Source organism: Tenrec ecaudatus, chromosome 13 (assembly GCF_050624435.1).
Source record: "Tenrec ecaudatus isolate mTenEca1 chromosome 13, mTenEca1.hap1, whole genome shotgun sequence".
NCBI classification, from domain to species: Eukaryota; Metazoa; Chordata; class Mammalia; order Afrosoricida; family Tenrecidae; genus Tenrec; species Tenrec ecaudatus.
The window spans coordinates 139491789-139518398 of NC_134542.1; the positions used below are offsets into that span (position 1 = coordinate 139491789).

The window sequence follows — 26610 nt, forward strand, 5'->3', positions numbered from 1 at the left end:
GAACTGGGTTTTATCTTAAACACACCACCAGCAGATAAAAGAATCTCCCATATGTCTAAGGCTAAAGTGCCCCACTGTGAGAAGGAGATGACTACTATCCTGAGGGTTTCCATGTGCACATTCTTGGGCTTAGGCTCAAAATTCTCACCTTGAGGGTTCTCAATAACTGGCAACTCACTTAAAAAATTATTTTATTGGGGACTCGTACCACTCTTATCACATCCATCCATCCATCCACTGTGTCAAGCACATTTGTATGTTTGTTGCCATCGTCATTCTCAAAACATTTGCTTTCTTCTTGAGCCCTTGGTATTAGCTCCTCATTTCCCCTCCCTCCCCAACCTCACAAACCCTTGATAATTTATAAATTATTAATATTTTGTCATGTCTTACACTGTCTGATGTCTCCCTTCACCCACTTTTCTATTGTCCATGCCCCAGGGAAGGGGTTATATGATCCTTGTGATCAATTCCCTCTTTTTCCCCACTTTTCCTCCACCCTCCCAGCATCACCACTCTCACTACTGGTCCTGAGGGGTTCATCTGTCCTGGATTCCCTGTGTTTCCACTTCTTATCTGTACCTGTGTGCATCCTCTGGTCTAGCCAGATTTGTAAGGTAGAATTGGGATCATGCTAGTGGAGGGGAGGAAACACTAAAGAACTAGAGGAAAGTTGTATGTTTCATCATTGCTACACTGCACCCTGACTGGCTCGTCTCCTCCCTGAGACCCTTGTATAAGGAGATGTCCAGTTGCCTACAGATGGGCTTTGCGTCCCCAGTCCTCACTTCCCCTCATTCATAATGATATGATTTTTTTCCTTTGATGCCTGATATCTGATCCTATCGACACCTTGTGGTCACACAGGCTGGTGTGCTTCTTCCATGTGGCCTTTTTTGCTTCTGAGCTAGATGTCCACTTGGTTATCTTCAAGTCTTCAAGACCTCAGATGCTATATCTTTTGATAGCCAGGCACCATTAGCTTTCTTCACTACATTTGCTTACTTACCCATTTGGTCTTCAGTGATCGTTGCAGGAAGGTGAGAATCATGAAATTCCAGTTTAATAGAACAAAGTGTGCTTGCATTGAGGGAGTACTTCAGTGGAAGCCCAATGTCCATCTGCTACCTTAATACTAAAACTATAAATAGATGCACATTGATCTATTTCCCCATCCTCATATATGAATATATTTACATATGTACATGCCTGTATTTAGACCTCTATAAATGTCTTTGCCTCCTAGCTCTTTCCTCTATTTCCTTTGACTTTCTTCTTGTCCCACTATCATGCTCATCTGGGTTTCAGTAATTCCTCTCAGTTACATTGCCCTTGATCAAGCCCTATCGGCCTCCTACACCCTCCTCGCCACTGATTTTGGATCACTTGTTGTTCCCTTGTCCCTGGGTTTAACACCCACTTCCTTTCCCCAGCCTTCCCCTCTCTCATGTCTGCTGGGGAACTGTTGATCCAGTTGTTTTCTCCTCCAGATTGTTTATCCCGCCTATCTTATCTAGATAGACCTGCAGAGATAATAATATGCACGAAATCAAGATAGAGCAAAACAAAGCAACAACAGAAAACAAAACAACAACAACAACAAAAAACAATGACAGAAAAAGAAAAGCCTGTAAATAGTTCAAAGCCTGTTTGGGCAACTCACTTTTCATACCCTCGTTGCCTTTGGGAAAGAGCATGAATGAAAAGCTTGCCCTTCCTCCAGCCCTCATTGTCAGTGCATGTGTGCATGCACTTAACTGGGGGATGTGTGCTAATAAACTTTCCATGCATTTTCATCTAAAAAATTGTCCTATAGATGCATACTTTTTTATCCACAATGTTTTAAATTCTATGCCACTGAAAAAAAATTAGTAGTAATAACCATAGAACTACTCTATGCCTCACGGTGATACTTATATCCCCATTCACAGAATAATAACGATGTCTTTAAAGTGAACCAGGGACCTATATAGACCATAGATATATGAATGAATTTTAAGCTCCCACTTAATCAGATCCCCAATCTAGGAACAATGATCTATTCCCATGAAGTGATCACTGAAGATATAGGTACTGTAGCAATGTGTGGTGAAGAAAGCAGATGGTGCCTGGCTATCAGAATGTATAGCATCTGTGGTCTTAAAACCAAACCAAAACAAAACAAAAACAAATTCACTGCTACTGAGTCAATGCTGACATAGCAACCCCCTGTGGGTTTCTGAGACAGTAACTGTTTATGGGAGTAGAAAGTCCAGTCTTTCTCCTGTGAGGTCTTAAAGGCTTGTCTTAAGACAATCAGTCGTCTAAATGAGGAGTAGGCTAAGTTCACATAGAAGAATCACACCAGGATGTAAGATCCAAGAATTGTAAATAATAAAACTCAAATCCGGAGGAGGGATTGGAATGGTATTAAAATTTAAATTCCAAACACCTGGTCTGTCTTCAGGAGGCTGTGGATGGTAATGAAGGCCCAAAACTCATTTGCAGGTTCCCCCACGTAGATTACACCTCTAATGAATCCACCGTGACTGTGGACCAGAGATGGGAAAGGCCTAGTTACTGTGCAGAGTGGATTAGTACAATTGCAGTTAGGTCAAAATGTGCTACCTTATCATTGATCTCCCTCTTTACCCAATGTATAATTGCTCTAGTTTTTAATAGTTTCTGCTTTATTATTGATTACGATTTTTCTTTGTTTCATTGTGTTATTGTTATGGAACGTTTTGTTTGTATTCTTTCTATATATATGAAACCCAGATTAGGTAAATCTGTAGGAACAACAACCAAGTCGGTAGATTCAAAGACACATGCCATGACAGGGGAGGCTGGTAGGAACTATCAACAATGAATACAAGGAAGAAGAAATGTCTTAATTATTTATGAATAAAAGTACTGTTATTTATGAATTAATAATTATGAATCAATTAATTGATTATGATGATGGTAGTACAACTCTTACGAATGTGATTGAACTACTGAAATATACGATATGTGATTTGTATGTCCATGAAATTGCTCAAAATAAATGAATGAATTTAAAATTCAGATTCTGTTTTTCTGTCATGGAATAGACCAGGACACTCTTACATAACAAACAAAAAGAATTTTGTAAATAGCATCTACTTTCCAGGTGACCATGGAAATGAAGGCCTTCTCACAGAAACAGCTCAGATGTTCCCATTAGAACACCCAACATGAAGAACTTTATTGGGTACCACAAAGAGGAGACTTGAAATAATGGTCTCTGTCTGTCTGCTTGTCACTCTATGGTGATTTGTGTGATGCCACAGTGCTGCAAACTAAACCAAGTAGCAGAAGGGTCCATTGGTGGACCATTTTAGTGACGCTTCTAACTAAAACAGATTAGGAAGAAATTCTGGTGACCTACTTTTGAAAATCAGCCAGTGAAGAGTGTGGGGCGCTGGAAGGTTAACACTCTAAGTTGCAAGGCACTTAAAATGTATGAAGACCACAACAATGAACTCAAGCACGCCCATGGTTATGAAGGTGGCACAGGACTACGTAACATTTCTTTTTGTTGTACAAGACGTTGCTAAGAGTCAGAGCCAGCCCGAAAGCAACTAGCAACAACATCGGAGTGAATGGAGAAGAGAAGACGTATCCTAAACACAGATGAATTTCATGAACCACTTACAGTCATGCAAAAGGTGACAAGTAGACAAGAAATACATTAGAGTCTACCTGCACACAGCTGGGGGCCCAACACACAGAAGAGACAATGGCACAGAAACCATACAGAACTAAATAGGAAAGATGCTCCTTGGTTGACAAATGATTGGGGAAATCTATAAAGGACACATAGGACCAGTCCTATAAGCACCTGCTTCTATTTGTAAATTAAAAATAATCAATAAAGGAAAGTGAGCAAAAATAAAAAGAAAAGTGAGCATTCATTCAAATAAAAGAAGTGGATAATGGTCTTGGGTCTTCGATGTAAACAGTGGTGCTTTCGCTAAAGAAAAAACAAAGCAAAAACCGAATGCAATACACTTGCTTCTCACATTGACTGTCTCGCTCTCTGATGTTTCACATTTACAAAACTGAACCATCTGCTGCTCAACTGTATTGCACATTAATGACGTATGTCTGTTAATAATGAATTCTGCATACAAGGTGAGCGTAACACTAGCTCTGATAGTAATGCTAGGTGTTGACTTGGGTAGACCATGATTTGCAGTGGTTTGCCTGGCAATTCTGTAATGATGCAATTTGGCAGGACTGTAATGATAAATTCATCCTCCGTTTTCTAAGGTGATTTGGTTATCCACCATTTTTCATAAATTGATTGTCTAATAACCTAGCATGTGAGTATTGTACTATTTGTTAGCTCATTGGTAAACCAAAAACATCAAACACTTTGACTCAAAGAAAGATTAGGCTGTCTACTCCTTTAGAGTGTCAGAATCCACAGTTCTACCTTGTCTTCCAGGGTTATTTTGCATCAGAGTTGACTTGATGGCCGTGAGTTTGACTTTGTCCACTTTACATATTGTGGCTTGTGTTTAGAGATATAACCCACCATGTGTTCCTCTGCTTGTATGATACATAATAATTTTATGTACCTCTAAAAAATCAAAACCCTGATAATTCAACTAAGATTTTTTAAAATGACAGATTTCAAAGATGTTAAAACATAAAATATGCATCTTAGAACTGATGGTAGTAAAATGGAAAAAGGTAAACAAGTAGATTTTTTTAAAAAATTATGAAAGTGTGTGAAAACAATCAATGGATGAGAAATGGTCTTTTCAAGAAATGATGATGGAACAATTGAACATCAAACGGCAAAACAAAAAAAAAAATGAACCCAAACCTCACATTTTATAAAAATTAACTCCAGTTGGATCGCAGATCTAAATGTAAATCATAAGACTGTAAATATCTTAGAAGAGACCATTAAAGTTAGCTATGGGAGACCACACTGTCAACAGTGATCCAAAAGCAGTCATCACGAAGGCAAGGATGAGGAGGACACCTAGATCAAAGGAATTAACACAAACTGAAGAGAAATAATAAGAATGCTGGCATGTTGTAAAAATTGAAATCATTTGCCTGGGAAATTTTTATGTTAAAAATGTTTTCAAGGCAAGTCCAATTTGTCATTGAATATTCAACAATAAAAGATTCATTTTTAAAAGAAAGATAACATGATAAATTATGTTAAGATTGGGTAAAGAGTTCTATAAGACACCAAAAGTATGACCAATATAAGAAAAATGATTTGGTCTTCATCCAAGACCAATAAGTGGGGCTTTACCAAAATTAAAACCACCTGACGTACTTGCTAATGTCAAATGGATCTTGGCTGTAAGCAAAGAATAAGAGAAAGATATTTACTTGTGCTTTATTGCTTTTCCCAGAGCATTCAAATGGTGAAAATACTGGCATGAAGGAACTCGATTTCTCATTCATTGCTAGTAGGGACGTAAAACAGTACAGCCATTCTGGGACCTAGTTAAACAGGCACTTACCATAGGCCTCAACAATTGGACTCCTGGAGGTGCATCCTAGAGAAATGAAAGCATGTTTGCACCAAAATCTGTGCATGAATGTGCATGGGAGTCTAATTAGTAATAGCCTCAAACTGGAAACAACACAAGTTGTTCTTCAAGAAGTGCAAGGCTCAAAAGGTGATGAAACAACCATACAAGGGGATTATTGGTCCAGTGCCACCCAGCCGATTCTCACTCACAGCAACTCTACATCTGCAACAAAGGAAGCACTGCCCAGTCCTGGGCCAGCCTCCCAGCAGGTGTTACGTTTGAGTCCTCTCCTGCAGTCACTGTGTCAGTGTAGTGCCTTGAGGGTCTTCCTCCTTCCCGATGACCTTACACTTTACCGAGCACGATGTCCTTCTCCAGGACCTGCTCTCTCCCGATCACATGGCCAAAGCGTGTGAGACGAAATATCACGATCACCATCCTAGCTTCCAAGGAGCATTCACTCAGGCTGTACATTTTCCAAAACAGACTTGTTTGTTCTTTTGGCAGTCTGTGGTACTTTCAATATTCCTTGCCAATACCATAATTGAAATGCATGCTTTTTTCTCTTGTCTTCCTTATTAATGAAGCAATTTCAGATGCATATGGAAGGACTGAAAATTCCATGGCTTGAGGAAGGCACACCTTAGTCCTCAAAGTGACATCCAAGCTCTGCAGCACTTTAAAGAGGTCCTGTGCAGCAGGCTCGCACAACACTAAACTTCCCTTGATTTCTTGGTTATTGCTTCCATGGATATTGATTGTGGATCCAAGTAAAATGAAATCTTTGACAACTTCAATCCAATCTTTTCTCTGTTTTTCATGAACTGCCTATTGGCCCAGTTGTGAGGATATAGGGTTTTTTTACACTGCGTTGTCATCCATACTGGAGGCTGCAGTCCTTGATCTCCATCCACAGGTGCTTCAAGTCCTTGTCACTTTCAGCAAGCAAGGTTGTGTCGGCTGCATATCGCAGATTGTTAATAAGCTTTCCTCAGTACTGCTTCAACATTTTTCCTCATGTAATCCAGCTTCTCATTATTTACTCAGCATCCAGATTGAATAAGGATGGCAAAAGGATACAGCCCTTTTACCTTTTACAGCACACCTTCCTGATTTTAGACTATGCAGAATTTCCTTGGTCTTGGGCCATGTATATGTTCTACATGAGCACAATGAAATGTCCTGGAATTCACATTCTTCTCATGTTGTCCATGGTTTGTTATGATCTACACAGTTGAGTGCCTTTGCGTAATCAAGAAAACACAAGTAAACATCTTTCTCGTATTCTTTGCTTTCATCCAAGGTCCATTTGCCATCAGCAAATATAACTCACATCATGTCCTTTTCTACATCTGCCTTGGATTTCTAGAATCCCCTGTTGTACTGCTGCAACCATTGTTGAATGATCTTCAGCAAAATTTTACTTGCATGTGATATTAATAATATTGCTTGATAATTTCCACATTCAGTTTGGCCATCCTTCTTTGGAGTGGGTATAAATGTGGACTTCTGCCCATAGGTTGGCCAGGTGACAGTGTTTTTAATTTCTTGGCATAGAAGTGTAAGTTCCTCTAGTCATTTCTTTATCAGCTTGTGGAAGCTTTTCCATTGGTATCCCATCAATTCCTGGAGTCTTGTGTTTCTGCTAATGCCTTCAGTGCAACTTGGACTTCTTCCTTAGGAAGCACCGTCCTTCCTTGATCATATGCTACCTCTTGACACGGTTGGGTGTCAACTAATTATTTTTCTAATAGTGATTCTAAGTATTCCTTCCATCTTCTTTTATGTTGGCTGCATCATTCAGTATACTTAATATTCAATAAACTTCCAACACAAGTGTAAGGGAACAAAATATGAATACATGCAACAATGGGATATATTTCAGGACCATATGTTGAGAGGGAAAAACGTGTCTCAAAAGCTTGCACGTTTATGACATTATGAAAATGACACCACTATAGGCTTGGAGAACAGTTCGTCGCATATTTGCCAGGGCACAGGGACAGGAAGAAGATGTGACTATGAAGGGAGAATGTGAGGAAGTTCCTTTGTGATGACAAGACAGTTTTGTATCTTGCTTGTGGTGATTCAGGGACGTCAATGATGTCATAAAACCATATACACTCATGAAGAAAGAAAAATGTCAGTTTTCCATTTTGGATAATGTATGACAACTATAAAAATAATCCCCGTTGTGAGAAACTGAGTGAAGGCTAAATGAGACTTCTCTGTACTGTTTTTGAAAGTTCTCACGAGTCTATAATTATTACAAATGAAAAGCTAAAAAGAATAATTGTTTATTTTCTTTCTTGTTTGGGACTGAGTTTGGAAGGAAAAAATGATCAAAAGGGCCTTTGTTTCCATGTCTTAACAACTTTCTCTCCCCGCCCCTTAGATAATTAAGTCCATATCTTATTAACAATAAACAATTTTTATGGTCCATATCTTATAAACACAATAAACAATTTTTATGCTTATGTTTTTGTTAACAATATAGAGTAGAAAGGTGTTTAACTCACTGGGCTATGTTTATTTTTATAAAAAATCCAAAAGGTACAAATAAGTACATAGAGCAAAATCACTAGTTCCTTCTTTGTAGGCAACCACTGTTCCCAATTTGTTGTGCATCTTGTGCATCATTCCAGTTTTCTGTGGGTCACAGCTCTTGTTACCAGTACTGCTACAGTGCAGCAGGAGACTTCTCATGGACTCACTCAGCTTAAGCATTATAGCTGCTCATAAGGAGTCACCTCCTCTGTGGTACCTTGTACTGGGTTTGACATGATTAAATGAAAGATCTGTCCCTTTTCATTATTAACAAACATATGCAAAACAAGCTATGTTTTATTCTTTAGCTTGTATTCAGCTTCATCCATCTCCCATGGAATTACACATGTACACACACAGACACACAGACACACAATACATGAGACTCAGATGAATAGCTAATTGTTGTTCTGAGATTCAGACTTTGGAATATTGTTTTACCAGCTGTGTTGTATATTTTTATTACATTAAAATAATAAAATAGTAGTATTTGGTTGTTTTAAAATATTTGAGCAACTCAAATGAAGTATACAAAGTAGATTATTGATTTTCATTAAGTAGTTTTTGTTTTTTCTTAAAACAGACAAAAATCTTACCTCACTACTGCTGAGGCTTTGCAAGACTATATTTTGATTATTGGTAACTGTCATCATATCAGTTGGAGAAGAGTTTGTATCATGACAAATGTCAAGCAGTGATTCAGCATGTCTTTCTGCAAAAAAAACAAAACACCATAAAAACATGCTTTGGGTAAAATATTTATCTCCAGCAATTTCGAAGGAAGATTGAGAGAATTGTCTCTAAGTTTCACAATTAGCTCCATTTCCTCAAACATTTCCCTGAAATAGTGGACTGGATAGTGATGCAGCTTTAGATTTTCATAAAGAAACACAGAATGGATGGTTGAGAGGAGCAATATAAAACAAAAACAGACTTTGGTGGTGTATGTTAGGCCGGTGAACTAGAGGAACAAACTCATAGACATTCTATATGTATAAGAAAAAGCTTTATATAAAGAGTAATTTTATATTAAGAAAACATCCATCCCAGTCCAGATCAAGTCCACAAGTCCGATATTAGTCCATATGTCCAATACCAGTCTATAAATTCCTCTTCAGACTCACGCAACACATGCAATGATGCCAAATGCAGGAAGATTACAGGCCAGTGGGAGGAAAGTCTTGTGGATCCAGTGGCAGTGGAAGAGTCTCAGTACTGGCGTGGATCTCCACGTGGCTCCTCCAGCCCAGGGCTCTGGTTCAATCAGTGTAGCTCCATGTGTCTTGTCAGCAGGAAGATGAAGCAGGGAGAGAATCGGTCTGGCCTCCAGTGAGCTATTTATCTCCTTAGCACCTCCAAATGTGGTCATCAAGCTGCAACCTGATTGACAGGCTAAACTCCACCCCTTCACTCTTAATATCCTCAAGTTGACACGAGATTATGTAACTACAACAGGTGGTAACTGGTATTATTAAAGGAAAAAAGGCAATCCGATACCTTGAAATTTTGAGCAAAAGGCATGTTCTTAATAGAACGATGGTCAAATAAATCAACATCTGACTACAGAAAGGTCTCTATGAGGAAAATAAATGACTGAGAGTCAAGGCATTCACTTCACACTTAAGGTCAACACCCTTCTAGTCAAACCGGGATATGACCAAAACCATTTTGGTCATTAAAGCTCTTGAGAGCTAATGTAGATAAAGGAAGTCCTGTTCACCACACACAGAGAAAGGACAGCTGTCCTCCAATCTTCCAGAAGATGACCCCTCACCACGACTTCCACTGGTGGAGGGCTGGAGAACATTTTGAGACCTCTTCCAACCTAGTCTTAGAATGCTGCTGTGACATCCAGGGTAGAGAAGACTAATTCTGGTTCAATTGCTGTTGGGTTTTCCTTTGCTGAACCTCCATGCCACCCTGGAACTACTACATTCATCTCATGGGAGTAGCAGTAATCTCAATACAGTGTGGCTAACAACTGAAATCAGAGCCCTTCAGACCATCCAGTAATTAAAAAAGTATATATATATATATATATATATATATATATATAATATTATACAATCTCTTTTCTTAGTGAATGAAAGAATAGATATATTTTTGAATAGAACCAGTAATGATCAACTGTTATCGCTTCAAAAGTATAGGATTAATTGTTTTTTGGAATGCAAAGTTGCTAAGTGAAAGCCCAATAATGAGCTGGAAATTGAATTTGTTTTATAGTTTCCAAGGATGAAAATGCTAGGTTCTTGGCTAAGCATACTGGCTTTTCCTGTTTAGTACTTGTAGTCACATGAAATGAATAGAGTTCTGAACCAGAAACAATGAGCTAACTCTGAAGGGACACTGCTCTAATTATCACCCTCTCGTTACCCTGATTACTTCAAAGTAATCCTCCTCCTCCTCCTCCTCCTCCTCCTCCTCCTCCTCCTCTTCTTCTTCTCCTCTGTCACGGTTTTATTAGCACTCATCCACATACCATACAATTCAATGTTTCAATCATATCAAGAGTTGTGCAGTTATCACCACCTTCAGTTCCAGAACATTTTTTCTTCCTTGTACTCAGTGTTATTCGTATAATTATAATTTCTTTTTAATTGTGGCAAAATTATACACAACAAAATAGTCTCCAGTTCCACAACCTCTACATGTACACGTATAATTCCATGCCATTGATTATACTTTTCATGTTGTGCAAATATTATTGATATCCTTTTTCAAATTTTTCCACCACCATTAACATAAACTCAATGCCCCCTAAGCAACAGCTCGTTCTCCTTCACCCGTGGTAAAGCACGGGTTCCTCAAAGAAAAGTCCCTCCTCTTCCAAAGACGCTTCTATTTATCTTGTAACTGAAGCAAGATTGCATACATGATCTAACTCAGAACCGTCATCTCCTCAGTATCTTTCTCTTTAACCTCTATAATCCATCATCTTCTACTCCCTGCTAGTGAAACATCTTAACACATCTTCTTTCAACTCTATTTTCCAATTTGGTATTTTTCAGCTCTTTCCTCTTTACTACTCTTTCCTTACTCTGTTATGACTGTTATCACGCTTAGTCCTTACCTCAGTCCTTAGTTTTCTCACCATCATCAATCCTTCAACAATCCCATCCACTCTCAGGTCCACACAATCTTCCCTCTGTAACCAGCTCCCAAACCAACATACATCTATCCGAGTCCAGTTTTACAGAAAATTGTTACTTAAAAGTTCCATCAAGTTCAATATTTGTTACACTCATTACCCTCTTGTCCAATTTCCTCTTCCAACTAGAGAATTCCCCATTTCATTAGTTATTTCTATATCCCCATTTTGTAGGCCTGGCACTTTGAATAATCTGTGATTCAACTCTCAACTTCTGCCTGTGTGCAAAGAGACAGAAGAAAGTTGGACAATTAATAAGGAAGACTAAAAACTAACTAATATTTTACATGGACTGCCAAAAGAACAATAACTCTGTGTTTGAAGAAGTGCAGCCAGAATGCACCTTAGAAGCACGACAATGAGGCTTCATTTCATGGACTTCAGACATGTTCTCAGGACGGCAGTCCCTGTGCAGGACTTCAGGCATAGGATAGCAGAGGGGGAGCAACTACGAGGATTGACACTGTGGCTGCAACAATGGCTTTGAGCATGACAACAATTGTTAGAGTGATGTAAGGACCAGACAGTGTTGTCATAGTCTTTGTAAGTCAAAACCAACTTGAGAGTACCTAAACACAACAACATGATTTCTTCATAGAGCCCCTTGCCAAAAGTCTCTTCCCTCAAATTCATCTGCATTAAGGGAAACAGAACTTCCCCGAGTCCCTGGCTTAATTTTTTTAAATGTGCTTATTTTATTGGATGGGGGGGGGGAGATATATACCCATTAGCCTGACACTTAAGGCTTTTCCTTCAATGGACCAAATTACTTGAGTGCCTCATCACAGGCTTTCCTTTCCTCTAACGCGAGTTTTCTGTTCCAATCTGTTTCCTTAGACAAGCCATATTACTCATAGCCTGGTGCCTCTGCTCCACAAAATCAAATTCCATACTTTTTGCCGAGGGTAAGATTGAGTCTCTTTTCTTCCATAAACCCTTATCATATAGAAAGACTCATCAGCCCATGGTTGGTGCAAACAGTTCATGCGTTTAGCTCCTAACTGGAAACTTGAGTCCACCCACCTTAAAGAAAACTTCCTGATCTGCCGGCAGAGCGGGAAAGTCGGGCATTGAAAATCCTGAGGAGCACAGCTCTACTTTGACATGCCGTGAGTTGGAATTGACTGAATGGCAAATGGTCACTGGCTGATCATTGTCTGTCACAATGAAAAGGGACTCTGAGAGTGGGCAGCACACCACATGACACATTCTGGTCACAGGTGATTGACGTCAGAGTCAACTTGTCCCCAAACCAGCAAATCTACAGCTTTTCCAGGGACATGCTTCCGTTCAATCATAAAAGCCCCACCAAAGAGATGACTCCTTGGAATTTAGGTTTGGGAAACTGAATTCCTTAGCTCATGCTGTGGTCTCAGGACTGTTCTTTGGGGGTTGTGTAGAAGCTAAGTAAATAGAGGACAGGGATCTGTAAGAAAGGAGAATGGAAGAGTGATAGCCACCTGAGCTCAAGGGGCTCCAAGGGAGTTGCAAAAATCAGTTTCTTATGTTTTCTACTTATCAACTTAAATTCATTTGAAGTGCAGTCCACTAACCTACACTAACCTGTCACATCAATTCTGACTTCTGAGACTGTAAATCTTTGTGAGAACAGACAGTTTTGTCTAAAAGCCGACAGCAGAATGGTGAGTGGGTTTGAACCTCCTAATTTGTGGTTAGCTGCCCCACTCATAACCCACAATTCCACCTGAGCTGTACCTTATTCTATATTCTTCAATTTTCTGACACCTTTATGATCTTGATTTCCCCCACCACACTGTACATTTTGGAAATTTTGAACTGTTCCTTACATCTCTTTGCATCTCTAGATCACTTAGTCATGGCCCTTGGATAGAGTTGCTTCTCCATCATAGTTGGGTTGATTTTTTTGGAAATGGATGAACCAAATAGATTTAGAGAGAGAAAACCCTTTTTTTTAAATATAGTTTTAAAATTTATTCTTGCTGTTGTATTTGAGACTATTTATCACACATCTACCAGTTCAATGATGTCTACACATACAATTCAATGACATTGATTTCTGTGGTAGTTAGATGCTTTTATGTCAAGTTGAGGATTTATGAAAGTGTAGGGGTGGAGTCCAACCTGTCAATCAGGTAACAGTCTAATAATATCTCCTTGGGGGTATGGCCTTTACAAGTAGGGGGAAAGGGCATGGGGAACCTCCCTCTATCTCTGCCACTTTGTCTTCCTACCTGCTGGGACCCTGCCACTGACTTTGAGAGGTACAGCCACCCTGCCATGTTTCCATCAACCTTATAGGTCCATAAGACTCTGCACCCACCGGCTTGTAATCTTCCTGCTTCCTGGTTCATCATACTGTATCCTTACGGACTAGCATTAGACTCGTGACTGGAGTTGGACTTGTTTGGGATGCTTTCTTGATATATACCTACATCTCCACATAAAGCTCTTTCTTGTACATATATGAGTGTTACTGGATTTGTTTTCTAGACAACCTGGCCTAACACACTTACATTCAAACAGTACAGCCACTCTCACCATTCTTTCCCGATTATTATAAACTTAACTGCCTCCTAAGCTTCCTATCTAATATTTTGAGTTGCCATTATGTATTTGATCCCATACTAACAGAGCTCAAAAGAGTAAAATCCTCAAGGTAGACATTCTTTACTAGTTAAGCTAAACTACTGTTTGGTTTTAAAAAGACAGTAGGGGATAATTTTGGTTTAATATTTCAAGATGATCTCAGGGAAATAGTTGCAGGGGTTCATCCATCTTTCAGGAACCCAGACATATTCCAGGAACCCATCCATCTTCCTGCATCTCCACCTTCTGATTAGGACCCTTCTAGGGAGAGAAACACGCTTTCTAATGAGAGGTTTTTATGGATAGCTAATTCCACATATTGAATGGAAATATTTACCTGGTTTTGGCATAGAATTCATTAGAATGTCCAGTAACTGTTGTTTCTTCAAACTCCTTATTTGTGACACATAATGTATTGCTGACTTCCCACTACAATCACAAAGTTTAGGGTCTCTGTAAAAAAGGAGGCAAACAAAGACTACTTAGTGAAGTCCACTGAAAATATAAACTCAGTATGAGAGAAAGAAAATACTGACAGCATGGAAATGAAAGCAATTTTATGAAGTTTGTTTATGATGGTGACTTCATAGATGATAGCGGATGCATTTTTCAAGATTTAAATGAAAGTATTGTATTCCATGTTTTAGTCCCACAAAGTCTAAAAAATTCCAATATTTTAAGAGATTTCCCAGTTTTAGGCAAAACTGTTCTTTTTTTTCTTTTTAAAAATAATTTCATTGGGGGCTTGTACAACTCTTATCAGAATCCATACATACATCCATTGTGTCAAGCACATTTGTACATTGTTGCCATCATCATTCTCAAAACATTTTCATTCTACTTGAGCATTTGATATCAACTCCTCATCCCCCCCTTCCCTGCTCCCTCCTCCTTCATGAACCCTTAATAATTTATAAGTTATTATTATTTCATGTCTTACACTGACCAATGTCTCCCTTCACCTGCTTTTCTGTTGTCCATTCCCCTGGGAGGGGGTTATAGATAGATAATTGTGATCGGTTCCCTCTAACTCCCCCCTCCTTCCCCTTCCCCTCTTGGTATGGTTACTCTCAATATTGGTCCTAAGGGGTTTATCTGTCCTGGATTTCCCGTGTTTTCAGCTCTTCTCTGTACCAGTGTACATGCTCTGGTCTAGCCAGATTTGTAAGGTTGAATTGTGATCATGATCGTGGGGGTGAGGAAGCGTTAAAGAACTAGAGGAAAGTTGTATGTTTCATCAGTGCTATACTGCACCCTGATTGGCTCATCTCCTCCTTGAGACCCTTCCGTAAGGGACAGTCCAGTTGCCTACAGATGGGCTTTGGGTCTCTATTCCACACTCCCCCTCATTCACAATGATAGGATTTTTTTGTTCCGGGTCTTTGATACCTGATACTTGGGCCTATCAACACCTCATTATCACACAGGCTGGTGTGCTTCATCCATGTGAGCTTTGATGCTTCTCAGCTAGATGGCTGCTTGTTTACCTTCAAGCCTTTAAGATCACAGATGCTGTATCTTTTAATAGCCGGGCACCATCACCTCTCTTCACAACATTTGCTTATGCACCCATTTTGTCTTCAGCGATTGTGTCGGGAAAGTCCCAATCAAGCATCATGGAATTAGGCAAAACTTTTCATAACTTTTTAAGGATGGATAAATCAAGATGAAACAACAAAGCCCACATGGAAGATGCACACCAGCCTGTGTGATCAAAACATGTCAATTAGAATCAGGTATCAGGCATCAAAGAACAAAACATCATATCACTGTGATTGAGGGGGGAGTGCAGACTACACACCCAAAGCCCATCTGTAGGCAACTGGACATCCCCTTACAGAGGGTCCTGGGGAGAAGACGAGCCAGTCAGGGTGCAGTGTGGCATCAATGAAGCATACAACTTTCCTCTAGTTCTTTAACACTCCCCCCACCACCACCATCGTGATCCCAATTCTACCTTACCAATCTGGCTAGACCAGAGGATGTACACTGGTACAGATAGGAACTGGAAACACAGGGAATCCAGGACAGATAAACTCCTCAGGACCAATAATGAGAGTGGCGATATCAAGAGGGTAAGGGGAAGGTGGAGTAGAAAGGGGTAACTGATCACAATGATCTACATGTACTGAGGGGAGACACTGTACAGTGTAAGACATGACAAGATAATAATAATTTGTGAATTATCAAGGGTTGGGGAGGGAGGGTGAAGGAGGGAGGGAGAAAATGAGGAGCTGATACCAAGGGCTCAAGTAGAAAGAAAACGTTTTGGGAATGGCTATGGCAACAATGTACAAATGTGCTTGACACAATGGATGTATGTATGGATTGTGATAAGAGTTGTATGAGCTCCCAATAAAATGAATTAAATAAAAACCCTAGGTGAATTATTATCCCTTTATTCAAAATAAAGTCTTTGATTATTTTATTTTCTTTCAAATGATTTTACTTCACTAAACTGCGGACTTTCTTGATTGCTCCTTTTTCTTAGGGTAACAGTGACTCTCTCTTGAAACGTAAGCCAATATGCTTATTGTACAGACTCCTAGCTATGAAATATTGTCATAAAAAGCCAAAGTTTTCCTCTGAACTTGATCTTGCCAATTTCCTTCACCTTGTCCTGTAGTTCTTTATCCCAGTTGGTTGGTTTTAGGGCTTCTTGAAACAGCATAACTATCCTACTATCCTCTCTGTAGTGCACCAAATCCTATAATTGGATTTAAAGCAAATGATGAAAATCTTATTATTGGATTATGTGGAAAACAGCAGTGATACTTGCTTCATTTGTCACATGTTAGGACCCAGGGGAAAGGACCATCGTCTTCAACCTAAACCAAGCAGTAATCCACAATGATATTATCTTATGGCCTTTTCGTTATCAAATGTCTCTTCAAAGGAAACAGCACACACAGGAACTGGAGACTGGCACTACCCTACTGTGTCGATGTAAGAAATCATTGAACTCTCTGGGACTTCCATTTGCTCATTTGCCTAAATTAGTCTCCTGTATTCTGGACCCCCACACCAGATCTGTTGGACACCATCTCTGGGGTGGTATCTAGGGATCTCCATATTCAACATTCTTTCCAGGTGTTTTTAACACTAAAGTTACACCATAGGTTGCTAACCACAAGGTCAGCAGTTCAAAACCCCAGTCATTCTAAGGAGAAAGATGAGGTTTTCTACGCCCGTAAAGAGTTACACTCGGAAACCTGCAGGGGAAGTTCTACCCTGTCCTATAGGGTGACAATGAGCCAGAATCGACTTGCTGACTGTGAGACTGGTCTGGTTTACAAGATCAGGAATCCCTGGTTTGAATAAAGAATGAAGCACTCCGCTACTAACCAAGCGATTGATTGACCATTTAAATTTACCCAGAGATGCCTGGAAAGAAAGCCGGAGGATCAGTTTCCACAAAGTAGCTATTGCACACCCTATGGAGCACAGTTCTATTCTGAAATCGCATGGGTTCACTGAGAGTCTGAATGGAATCGATAGCTGTGGGTTCGGTTTTGTGTTTTACAAGCTCTCTTAGTCTTGCTTACACTTGTTCTTGAAGCTCCTGCCTCTTTTTTCCCCCAAAGAAAAAGCCATAAAAAATACTTAGAAAGAACATGTGCCCTTTCTTAATGACCAGACACCCACGTACCAGCGTTTGGAAAACACAACACTGTTCATCCTCTGATTTTTTTTTAAGTTAATTGTTTACCTTTCTTCTCCTGAAATCGCATGGTAGCAGAGAGTAGTTTTTAGGTGAATGGAGATCACAAGCAGTGCTTTGTTCTGTTGTACAGAGATAAGGACACTAAGAGCAACCTTAGCATTAGGAAGTGGCTTTGATACAGTGACAGTACTATCTGAAGTAAGTAGTAACAGGGTGGAGGTGGGGGAGCTGCACAACATTTCTTTGGCATTCCCAGAAGCCCTACAGTCCTAATTAGTCAGCAAGGAAAGCATGTCCTGAGAATGATGGTGACATAGTAACCCCTAGCATCTGCCCATCACTCTGCAATGATGAAGTCCCTTTAGGAGTGCCACGGAGCCCTTCCGCTGGCGTGGACAGAGCACGTGTACTCACGCGCGATGGCTGAGGAGCTCGGCCAGAACTTCCACGGGTCTGTAGGCTGGTAGCATGTCAAGACTCTCAAACAGGTCCACATCTCTCACAGCCAGCATCAGAGCGGTCAAGCCATGTTGGTTTGGGAGATTTATATCCAGGAACTTCTCAGATGCCTTTAAAAGAAAATGAAGCTTTATTTCTGTTACGTTGTTGTTATTTAGTGATTTATCCAAAACCTTGCATTTTTGCTTGACCAAGTTCTCTATCTAACTTCAACATATCTTCTCTGCAATTTTATCCTGAAAGGAAGCTGATGGTATAATGGAATACAGGCTTGAGAGACAGGCAGACCTGGGTCTTGCCTCTTTGGCCTGATTATTTCACCTTCCTGACTAGAGTTGCTAGGCAAAATAAGGACGCTTGATGAAGCAATGAATCATTGTCACTGGGACCTGCTAATACCAAAACTGATTGCTTATCTAAAGTTCAAGTTTAAATGGTCATCTTTCTTGGTTCTTTCTCCCTCTCTCCCTATCTCTGTCTCTCTCTCCTTTTTTCTTTTCAAGTTGGCCAACCGCACCTGCTGACCCTCAGAGTCCTTCACTGTGCAGAGGAAGGACAGTATCTTTTTTCCAGGGTTGTTTCATTGGGCGTGGTTATGACTAATAACCATCTAGTTGATTCTGATGCATGGTGACCCGAGTGTGCAGAGTCAAACATGGGCTCCTGAAAGCCTTTCAGGAGCAGAGACCCAGCCCTGTTTCAAAGGTGCTTCTGAGTGGGCTTGAAACACAAACCTGGGTTTAGTAGTCTAGGGGTTAGCCATTTACACCACCCAGGTACTCCTGTTTTTAACGGTTAGAGGTAGACTGGGAAGGGCATTGAGTTCAGTGTCTGACACATAGCAAGTGCTCAAGAAGTATTTGTTGACTAAATGAAAAGATGCACAATAGCAAAGGAGCTCATTTAACTCTATCAATACAGGCAAACTGAGGTGAATACCAAAAAAAAGCCTTGTTATTTAAATTTAAAATTAAATTTCACTTGAAAGTGAAATTTAATCTGGCTAATTCAAAACTGAGGGACATGGGGGAAAGCCAATTTAAGACTAGATCATTCCGATTGTTCCTCTTAAAACCCAAAGTCAATGACTAATTTCCATCTCTAGTTTACTTTTGGGCCATTCAGTTTCGTCAAAGAGTCTCTACCTCAACTTCTCCAGGGACAAAAGAGAGAGAATGGTATTCCCTCAGAGAGGTGCTGTGGGAATTAATTAGTTAATATTTTTTTCAACCTCTGAAAAGAAATCACCTCTTCTATCAATGTTTATTATTAGTTAGAACAAACATGAATGCTGAAGCTGAGAATAGTTTGCCATAGAATTTGCACGCAGCCTCTCTTGGTTAAGCTCTGGGGCCAGCTAGGGCGCAGGTTTATTAAGATCCAGTTGTTTATCCTTAGATGTTTAAAAAAAAGGTATGAAAACAGACATCATAAGACAGTAATATCTGCTACAAATACCCTTAGAGATGCAATGTTTAAGAAAAAAATTTTAAGCCTCAGATAGTGAATAGTGGTATGTGAGATTACCATTTAGAACAACAAAATAATTTTTAATGCTCCCTTAGGTTTTATTGCGTCTATCCATGGGACCTTGGATAGTGTAAACAGTTCAAGCACTTGCCTACTAACTGAAAGGTTAGTAGTTTGAACACACCCCGAGGCACCTGCAATTGCAATGAGTTGGGAACTGACATGAGGGTGACTGGTTTTGGTGTTTTGCTTGAGTTTTTCTTATTCTTAAAAATTAGAGTTGAATGAGATTAGAATATCTTTCCCTTTTCTCTATCTGTTTGTGTCTATGTCCATAAGGGATGGGAGAAACTGTTTCTTAACTGCAACTGCTGTGTTTTTTTTTTTCTGGTTGTAAGGTCACAGTATGTTTGCAGTTAAATGCCAGGGGTCTGTGTTTACCAGTTAAAAGTGGTGCGTGTCCATGGGTAAGCATATGATCTTGCAAGTTCTTTAGGAAAAAGTACCGCAAGGTAGATAATCTAAACATGAAGGCCGATACCCGAGGAAGACAACATTTTAAAGATAATACCTCTTCACACCCCTCAATCACAGCTAAATAGTGTGCAGGGCACAGGCTCTCTGCTTCCATTTTCAGGATTAGCTCATAACTGCAGCTGGTCCAAGGGGATCTAAACAGCAACTGTACAAATGGCAGCAATGTCAAGGGAACCTCTATGAGCAAGCTGACAGTGGTCCTCTGGGGGCTCCCAGGAGCACATCATTTCCCAGGGGTGCTGTGTGACTTCTTCTAGCAGCCACTTGGAGCAACGTGGAAATAGGCTGCTGTTGTGTTCTTTTATTATCTTGTTTTCCACCCCAGTGTCTTATTTGATCTTGTTCCTTGCTCTTATTAATTTTTGCCTAAAGCATACTGAAGCTGCACTTACAAAGGAGTTACCTTTGTAAAGGTTTGGCATGTAATTTGTAAACTTATCACCCACCCCCAAACAGAAGCAAACATCAATTTAACTAACCAGCAAGTGTTGAAGTTGTCTGAGGTCACCTTGCCATGAACTTTGTAGGAGTTGCCTTTGGGGAGGCTGAATTCCATCGATGGCCAAGAGAAGCTGTCTTTGCATATTGTAGTTAGCTACGTGAACTGCTGTTTGGTTGCTGTAATTGCAAAGGGTGATATCTGCTCCCTTCTCCAGAAGAAATCCAATGACCTGCAATGCCCCGACAGGTGTTAGCATAGCTGAATGCCAATGGTGTTTTCAGAGCTGGATATAAAACCGACCTAGCTATGGCTCTGATCCGTAGTATAGGGAAGGAGGATGAGGTGTGAATGAAAATGAAGGTTCAGTTTGGTTTCTGGCAACTGCTATTTGCCTTTTTTAAATTTGAGAAATAAACCTTACACATTTTTAGATGCTTTTTATTTTTAGGATTACCGTATACTCTCGAGTATGAGCGGACCTGAAAATTAGCTGAGGCACCTAATTTTACCACAAAAACTGCATAAAAATGTGCTGAAAAACTCGGTTATATACATGAGTATATGCGGTATGTTAAATCCACATAATACATTGAAGTCCTATTAGGATCATTAAAAATAATAAAGCACATAAAACAAACACCCAAAGGTTCCAAGCATGTAGCTCCTCTAACGCCACAAGTGTTCTGGGGATAGAACACATTCTCTTCAAATGACGATCATGCTCACCAGGTTCTGTAGCCTCAGTTCTGACTCATGATAATGCGATATGAGTCAGAACTGTGGTTTTAACCATTGGTATCACACAGGTGCTCCAGAGGGTCATCGGAGCATGACTGACTAACACAACCATGGGAAGAGCATGACTTACTCAGCAAATACGGGTCGGGTGCTAAGTGTGTAGCAAAAAAAAAAAAATGTCTTTGGTGATGGAGTTTTAACCAAAGGAAGACAGGACTGGCCTTCAAGGTGTTTAGAGTATAGTGAGGCGTAGAGAGGTATTCGATAAAGGCACCGGTGGCTCAATATGATGGGTGTAGGGCCAGAAGTGACTGTAGGAGACCAGGAGACACTTCAGAGAAGCCTGTGGATCCATCTTGCAGCCTCAGGGAAGGCTTCGTGGAGAGCGATGACAAAGCTGATCCTGAGGGATCAGATCCAGTTAACTAGGCAAAAACTAGGGGCATGGTGGGGGCGGGGGAGATGGTTCTAAGCAAAGGATGTGGTTTGAATAAAGTGCTGGAACAAGAGGGCGTGTAACATTCAAAGTTCTTGAAGGAGTTAGTTAGCTGTGAGCAAAGCTCTGGACTTGAGGAAGAAGGAGGAGCTGGGCTTGGAGAGGTTCTCGTTATATTTAGGGGAAGCAAGTTGGGGGTGGGAAAGACATAGAGAGCTTTTAAACATGGGAGCAAAGATTAATCTTTTAGAAACTCGCTCTGGCTGCTGAAATAGCTGTGGTATTGAGCAAGAGTAAAAGTCGGGAGCCGGGTGGGGTCTGCCTGGAGGAGCACCATGGGGAAATGGGGATGACTTAACAAGGCAAGTGGCTGTGAAGATAGGCAACTGAGAGTGTGGCCATGAGATGACAGGGACTGGTCAATGAATGTCTAAGGGAGCCCTGGTGATGCAGTGGTCAAGCAGTTGATTGCTAACCCAAAAGCTGACCGTGCAAACTCACTAGCTGCTTCACAGGAGAAAGATGTGGCAGTCGGTTTCCATAAAGATTTCAGCCTGGTCCAGTTCTACCTTACAAATCCACCTGGACCAGAGCATGAACACTGGTACAAATAATGGCTCTTGACACACAGAATCCAGGGCAGATAACCCCCCCAGACCAATAATGAGAGTAGCAATACCATGAGGGTAAAGGGGGAACCAATCACAATGATTGACGTACACCGTCCTCCTAGGGGGACAAACATCAGAAACGTGGGTGAAGGGAGACAGCGGATGGTGTAAAATATGAAAATAAAAATAATTTATAAATTATCAAGTGTTCATGAGGGTGGGAGAGTGGTGGAGGGAGAGGACAAAAAAGAAGAGCTGATACCAAGGACTCAAATAGAAAGAAAATATTTTGGAAATGATGATGGTGACATATGTACAAATGTGCTTGATACAATGGATGTGTGGATTGTTGTTAAAGCTTGTAAGAACCCCCCAATAAAATGATTTCTTAAAAGAAAAAAATGCCCCCAAACAAGAAGAGCTGGAAGGTGGCCAGCTATCACTACCGACTGCTCTCCTCAGGACCACTACATGTCTGGGAAAGGTTCAGATAGAACGGGAGAAAAAGATAGAAAAAAATTCAGAATCATATAAAAGACCAGGCTCACTAGCTTGACAAGGACTGATGCAAGCCCAGAAACTGTGGCTCTTATACATCCTTCAAAGCAAGACCTGAACTCACCCCACGAATCAATTTTCAGTTAATCTACAGACACGCAGAGAGGAACAGACCCCTCAGATCAACCGATCATGTAAGACCCAAAGCACAGCACTTCTTCCCAAAAGAGCGCAGAAGGCAGAAAGGGGCAGCAAAACTGAAATTAATAGAAGCAGTGAACACAGTGAGAAAGTGCTAAGAGTCTGTTACTTTCCGGCATTTGCAAACAATGTCAGCAAACAAAATGCGTGCAAGTTGTTGAAGGGGAAACAAGTCTGTTCTCTAACCTTTCACTCAACCAGCGGACAACAGAAAAGCGGGTGAAGGGAGACGACGGACCGGGCAACATATGACAAAATAATAATTAATAAATTATTGAGGGCTCATGAAGGAGGGGGGAACGGGGAGGGAAGGGGAAAATGAGGAGCTGACGCCAGGGGCTTAAGTGGAGAGCAAATGTTTTGAGAATGATCGGGGCAATGAATGTATAAATGTGCTTTATAATTGATGTATGTATGGATTGTGATAAGGTTATATGAGCCCCTAATAAAATGATTTTTTTAAGTTTAAAAAAAAAAATGAATGAATTTTTTTTTTAAGATTTCAGCCTGGAAACCCCTTTGTTTTTTGTTGTGTTCATCATTGACCAGATATCAGGGCTGATGGTGAGCCAGAAATCCAGGACAACTCCCAGTTTTCTGACAGCAGTCCACGTTGTCTGTCTTTCCTGCTGCTACTGTAGTAAAGCCACCCTGATCTTGGGCCAGTCTTCTTGCTATTGCGTCTCTCCATTTCCAAATGTCTTTCATGCATGATCTGGCCCCTGGCTCCTTTTCCCACATCATATTTTGCCATAAAAATGGCTTCTGAGTCATTTCCTATATTTTGGCCAGCATAGTAGGTAACCAGGGGGTCAAGTCATAGTTTTCTTTAAGTTGTATATGTGTATTTCAGCATATATACTACATCATATAAAAATATTAGTGGCGAGGTATAAAAGAGAAAAAGCAATTGATTGTGATGATGGTTGTACAACCCTTGATATGATTGAACTAGTGAATTGTGTTATAAGTGGATTAAGTGTCAATAAAACTGTTTTTAAAAGAAAGAATGAAAAAGAGCTAGGGATACAGTGAGGATAGAGGCTAATTGAGGAAGGAAAGGTGCAGGTAGGTCTGAGGATCACCTTGCTTTTAAGGTCCCAAGAACTTGTGGAGGCACCAACTTGTGTGGCTTGCCTTTTTTACCCTGGTTTTCCTTTTTTGATGTCCTCTCCTGATTCTCAGTATTCATAATGTTTTACCCCTTCACCTGCATTATTAAAAGGATCTTACATAAATAGATAAATAAAATGTAGCATAGTATTAGAGGGATTTAAAAAGTTCATGGAAAAACTGAATTAAAGGAGAATGGGATTTCCCCCACAAACTTTTAAAGCTCTCTCATGCATACAATGAAGTACTATTTTGCATAAAGAGAAATAAAACTCCAACATATGCTATTATTTGTGTGAAACTTAAAGCCATTATGCGGAGTGAAGTAAGTTGGTCACAAATGACAAATGTTGTATGAAATAACTTATATAAAATAACTATAATAGACAAATATACAGAAATCAAAAGTTGTTTGGGAGGGAGGGGGAAAGGAGTAAGTTTTTTATTTAAGGGGCACTGAATTTCTGCGAAGGATGCTGGAAAAAATGGAAATAGATCATGATGATGATTGCCCATCATGATGGAATAATTTCACTGAATTGCAAATGTGAAAAATGTTGCATAGGAAAATTTCTTTTATGTGTCTCTATATGTATGTGTGTATATACATATATACACACACACATGCCCATATCCACCATAATAAAAATAAATAAATTTGAAAAGTTTTTTAAAGCTTCATACTATGGTATAAAGGACCCCCCAAAATCCAAGTGGTTATTTATTCATTTGCTTAACCTCTTAATAAATATTTACTAAGCACCTAGAAATGCCAGACCCTCTGGTTGTAGCTGGGGATACAGGTACCCTTTTAGCTCATATGATCCATTTATTTGTATCAACTTCCCTGCTTCCAAGGTTGTATGCATCTGTTACAACAGAGGCTACACTTCCAGGTCCTGATGTAGGAGGAGCAAGCAGGGAAGGAAGAGCTTCATTAGGTCTTTTGTTCCTCAAGGGAAGCATCTGTATGTGATTCACTTCTGTATCCTCCATGAAATCTACTACACCGCCATAGGGACAGAGAGAGTGTCTATGACTTGAGGGAGGGAATTAATCAAAATGGACCTCATCTACATTATGAGAGAGGCCCAGTTCTGAGCTCTGCCCTTCTTGGTGCCCTTTAACATTCTTGTATGGAAATGAATGATTACAGAAAGCCCCTCATTCTCAGAAACCTTAGCCTAGAACACTCTCTATCCTGAGATCCCAGGATAACCCGTTTACCTCTGTCAGATTTTCTTCTGCGGCAGCAATGAGAGGTGTATTTCCGGTCTTTGGATGCTGAAAGTCAAGGTTGCCCAGAATGGAATGGACTTTTGTAATATGGTCACAGATGAGTTCCACATCACCTCTTGAAACGACCTCCAGGAAATCATGAATCAGTTTGTTTTTATTCATCTTGCTAGTTTCATAGAGTTGCCTTCAAGAGGAAAGCAAAAATCAACAATTGAAGTGAAGGAGAGCCAAAGAGCAGGAAGTGGTACAAATGTAACATATTCTGCCCTTACTGTTCCCTGTTTTCTTTGATATGCAGAAACATCGTGTCAGTTTTAAAGACAATTGTGAGAAAGAAGAGGGGACTCCGCATTCCATTAGCCTCTGTTCTTTGCATACATGTTACAATTAGGAAAAACATTAATTTTATTATCGTTTTGGAAGAGTTTCTCTGGTAGAGGAAAAGAAAGGATGGAAGAGCACAGGCTCCGGAGTCTGACAACCTACCCCTTCTCTGCGCCTCACCAACCCTACACCCTTGGGCCTGGTGCTCAACTTTACTAGGCTCCCTCTCCTTATTTCAAAAATGGGAATTTTTTCTTAATGAAAATAATTATGACCTCTTCCAAAGGTGGGTGAGGGTCTGAATGCTATCTATAACCTATGGGCATACTCAAAAGTGGAAAATTCCTGTAGGGTTGCCTTTTCTTTGATGTTGCTTACTTATAATTGTTTCATTTATACAAGTCCTATCTTGTCAGATCCTCAACAGCAGGGACATTCCATGTCTTCTACTTTTGTATCTTCCATAATTCAAGCCCAGCCTGTGTATGTGAGTAGTACAGCAACCGCAGATGATCAACTCCCTCATTTTAAAATACCCTTGCATATTTCCCCCAAATCACTCCAATCTCACTCTCAGTCTTGCTCTCTTTAACCATCTTTTTGTTGTGGGTTAGGTGAAAGTTTACAGAATCAATTCGTTTTCCATTCAGCAATGCACAGATATGAGGCTTTTGTGCCATTTCAATGTCTGCTTTCGCCCTGATCATTCTGTGCTGACCATCCTTTACGGCAGATTGCCTCCCCTTCACCCTAGTGAGTACATCTCCCTTCTAGTCAGTGGTTGTTCCTCCCTTTCCCTCCCACTCTGCGTAATCTTCAAAATCTGATCACAAACAATATTTGTCCTTTTTGTAATTGACTAATTTTACTCAGAATAACATTTTGCATATTCAGCATTATTCTGTAATGTTGCTAGTATTTATGTCTCATTGTTTTTCCATTCATCCCTTGGCGAGGACTTAGATTTCTCCCTACTTCTTGTTATTGCAAATGACAGTGTGATGAACATGAATGTGTATGTATCTATCATGTCACAACTCTTCTTTCTCTAGGACATACACCCATCTCTGGATCATAAAAAAATTTCAACTTCCAAATTTTAAATAAA

At 40.1% G+C, this 26610-nt stretch overlaps 1 protein-coding gene across 5 annotated transcripts in view; it reads right to left on the minus strand.

The window, feature by feature from the left end:
- MAP3K19 (mitogen-activated protein kinase kinase kinase 19) overlaps positions 1 to 14129 on the minus strand; it is a 65093-nt gene extending 50964 nt beyond the window's left edge. For all 5 annotated transcript variants that reach the window (XM_075529635.1, XM_075529638.1, XM_075529637.1 and 2 more), the window contains exons 1-2: positions 14108 to 14129; positions 8648 to 8763 (exon numbers count right to left, since the gene is read on the minus strand). In XM_075529635.1, the coding sequence (XP_075385750.1) occupies positions 8648 to 8763; positions 14108 to 14129 (138 nt within the window). The remainder of the gene's footprint in view (positions 1 to 8647; positions 8764 to 14107) is intronic.
- Positions 14130 to 26610: the final 12481 nt, after the last annotated feature.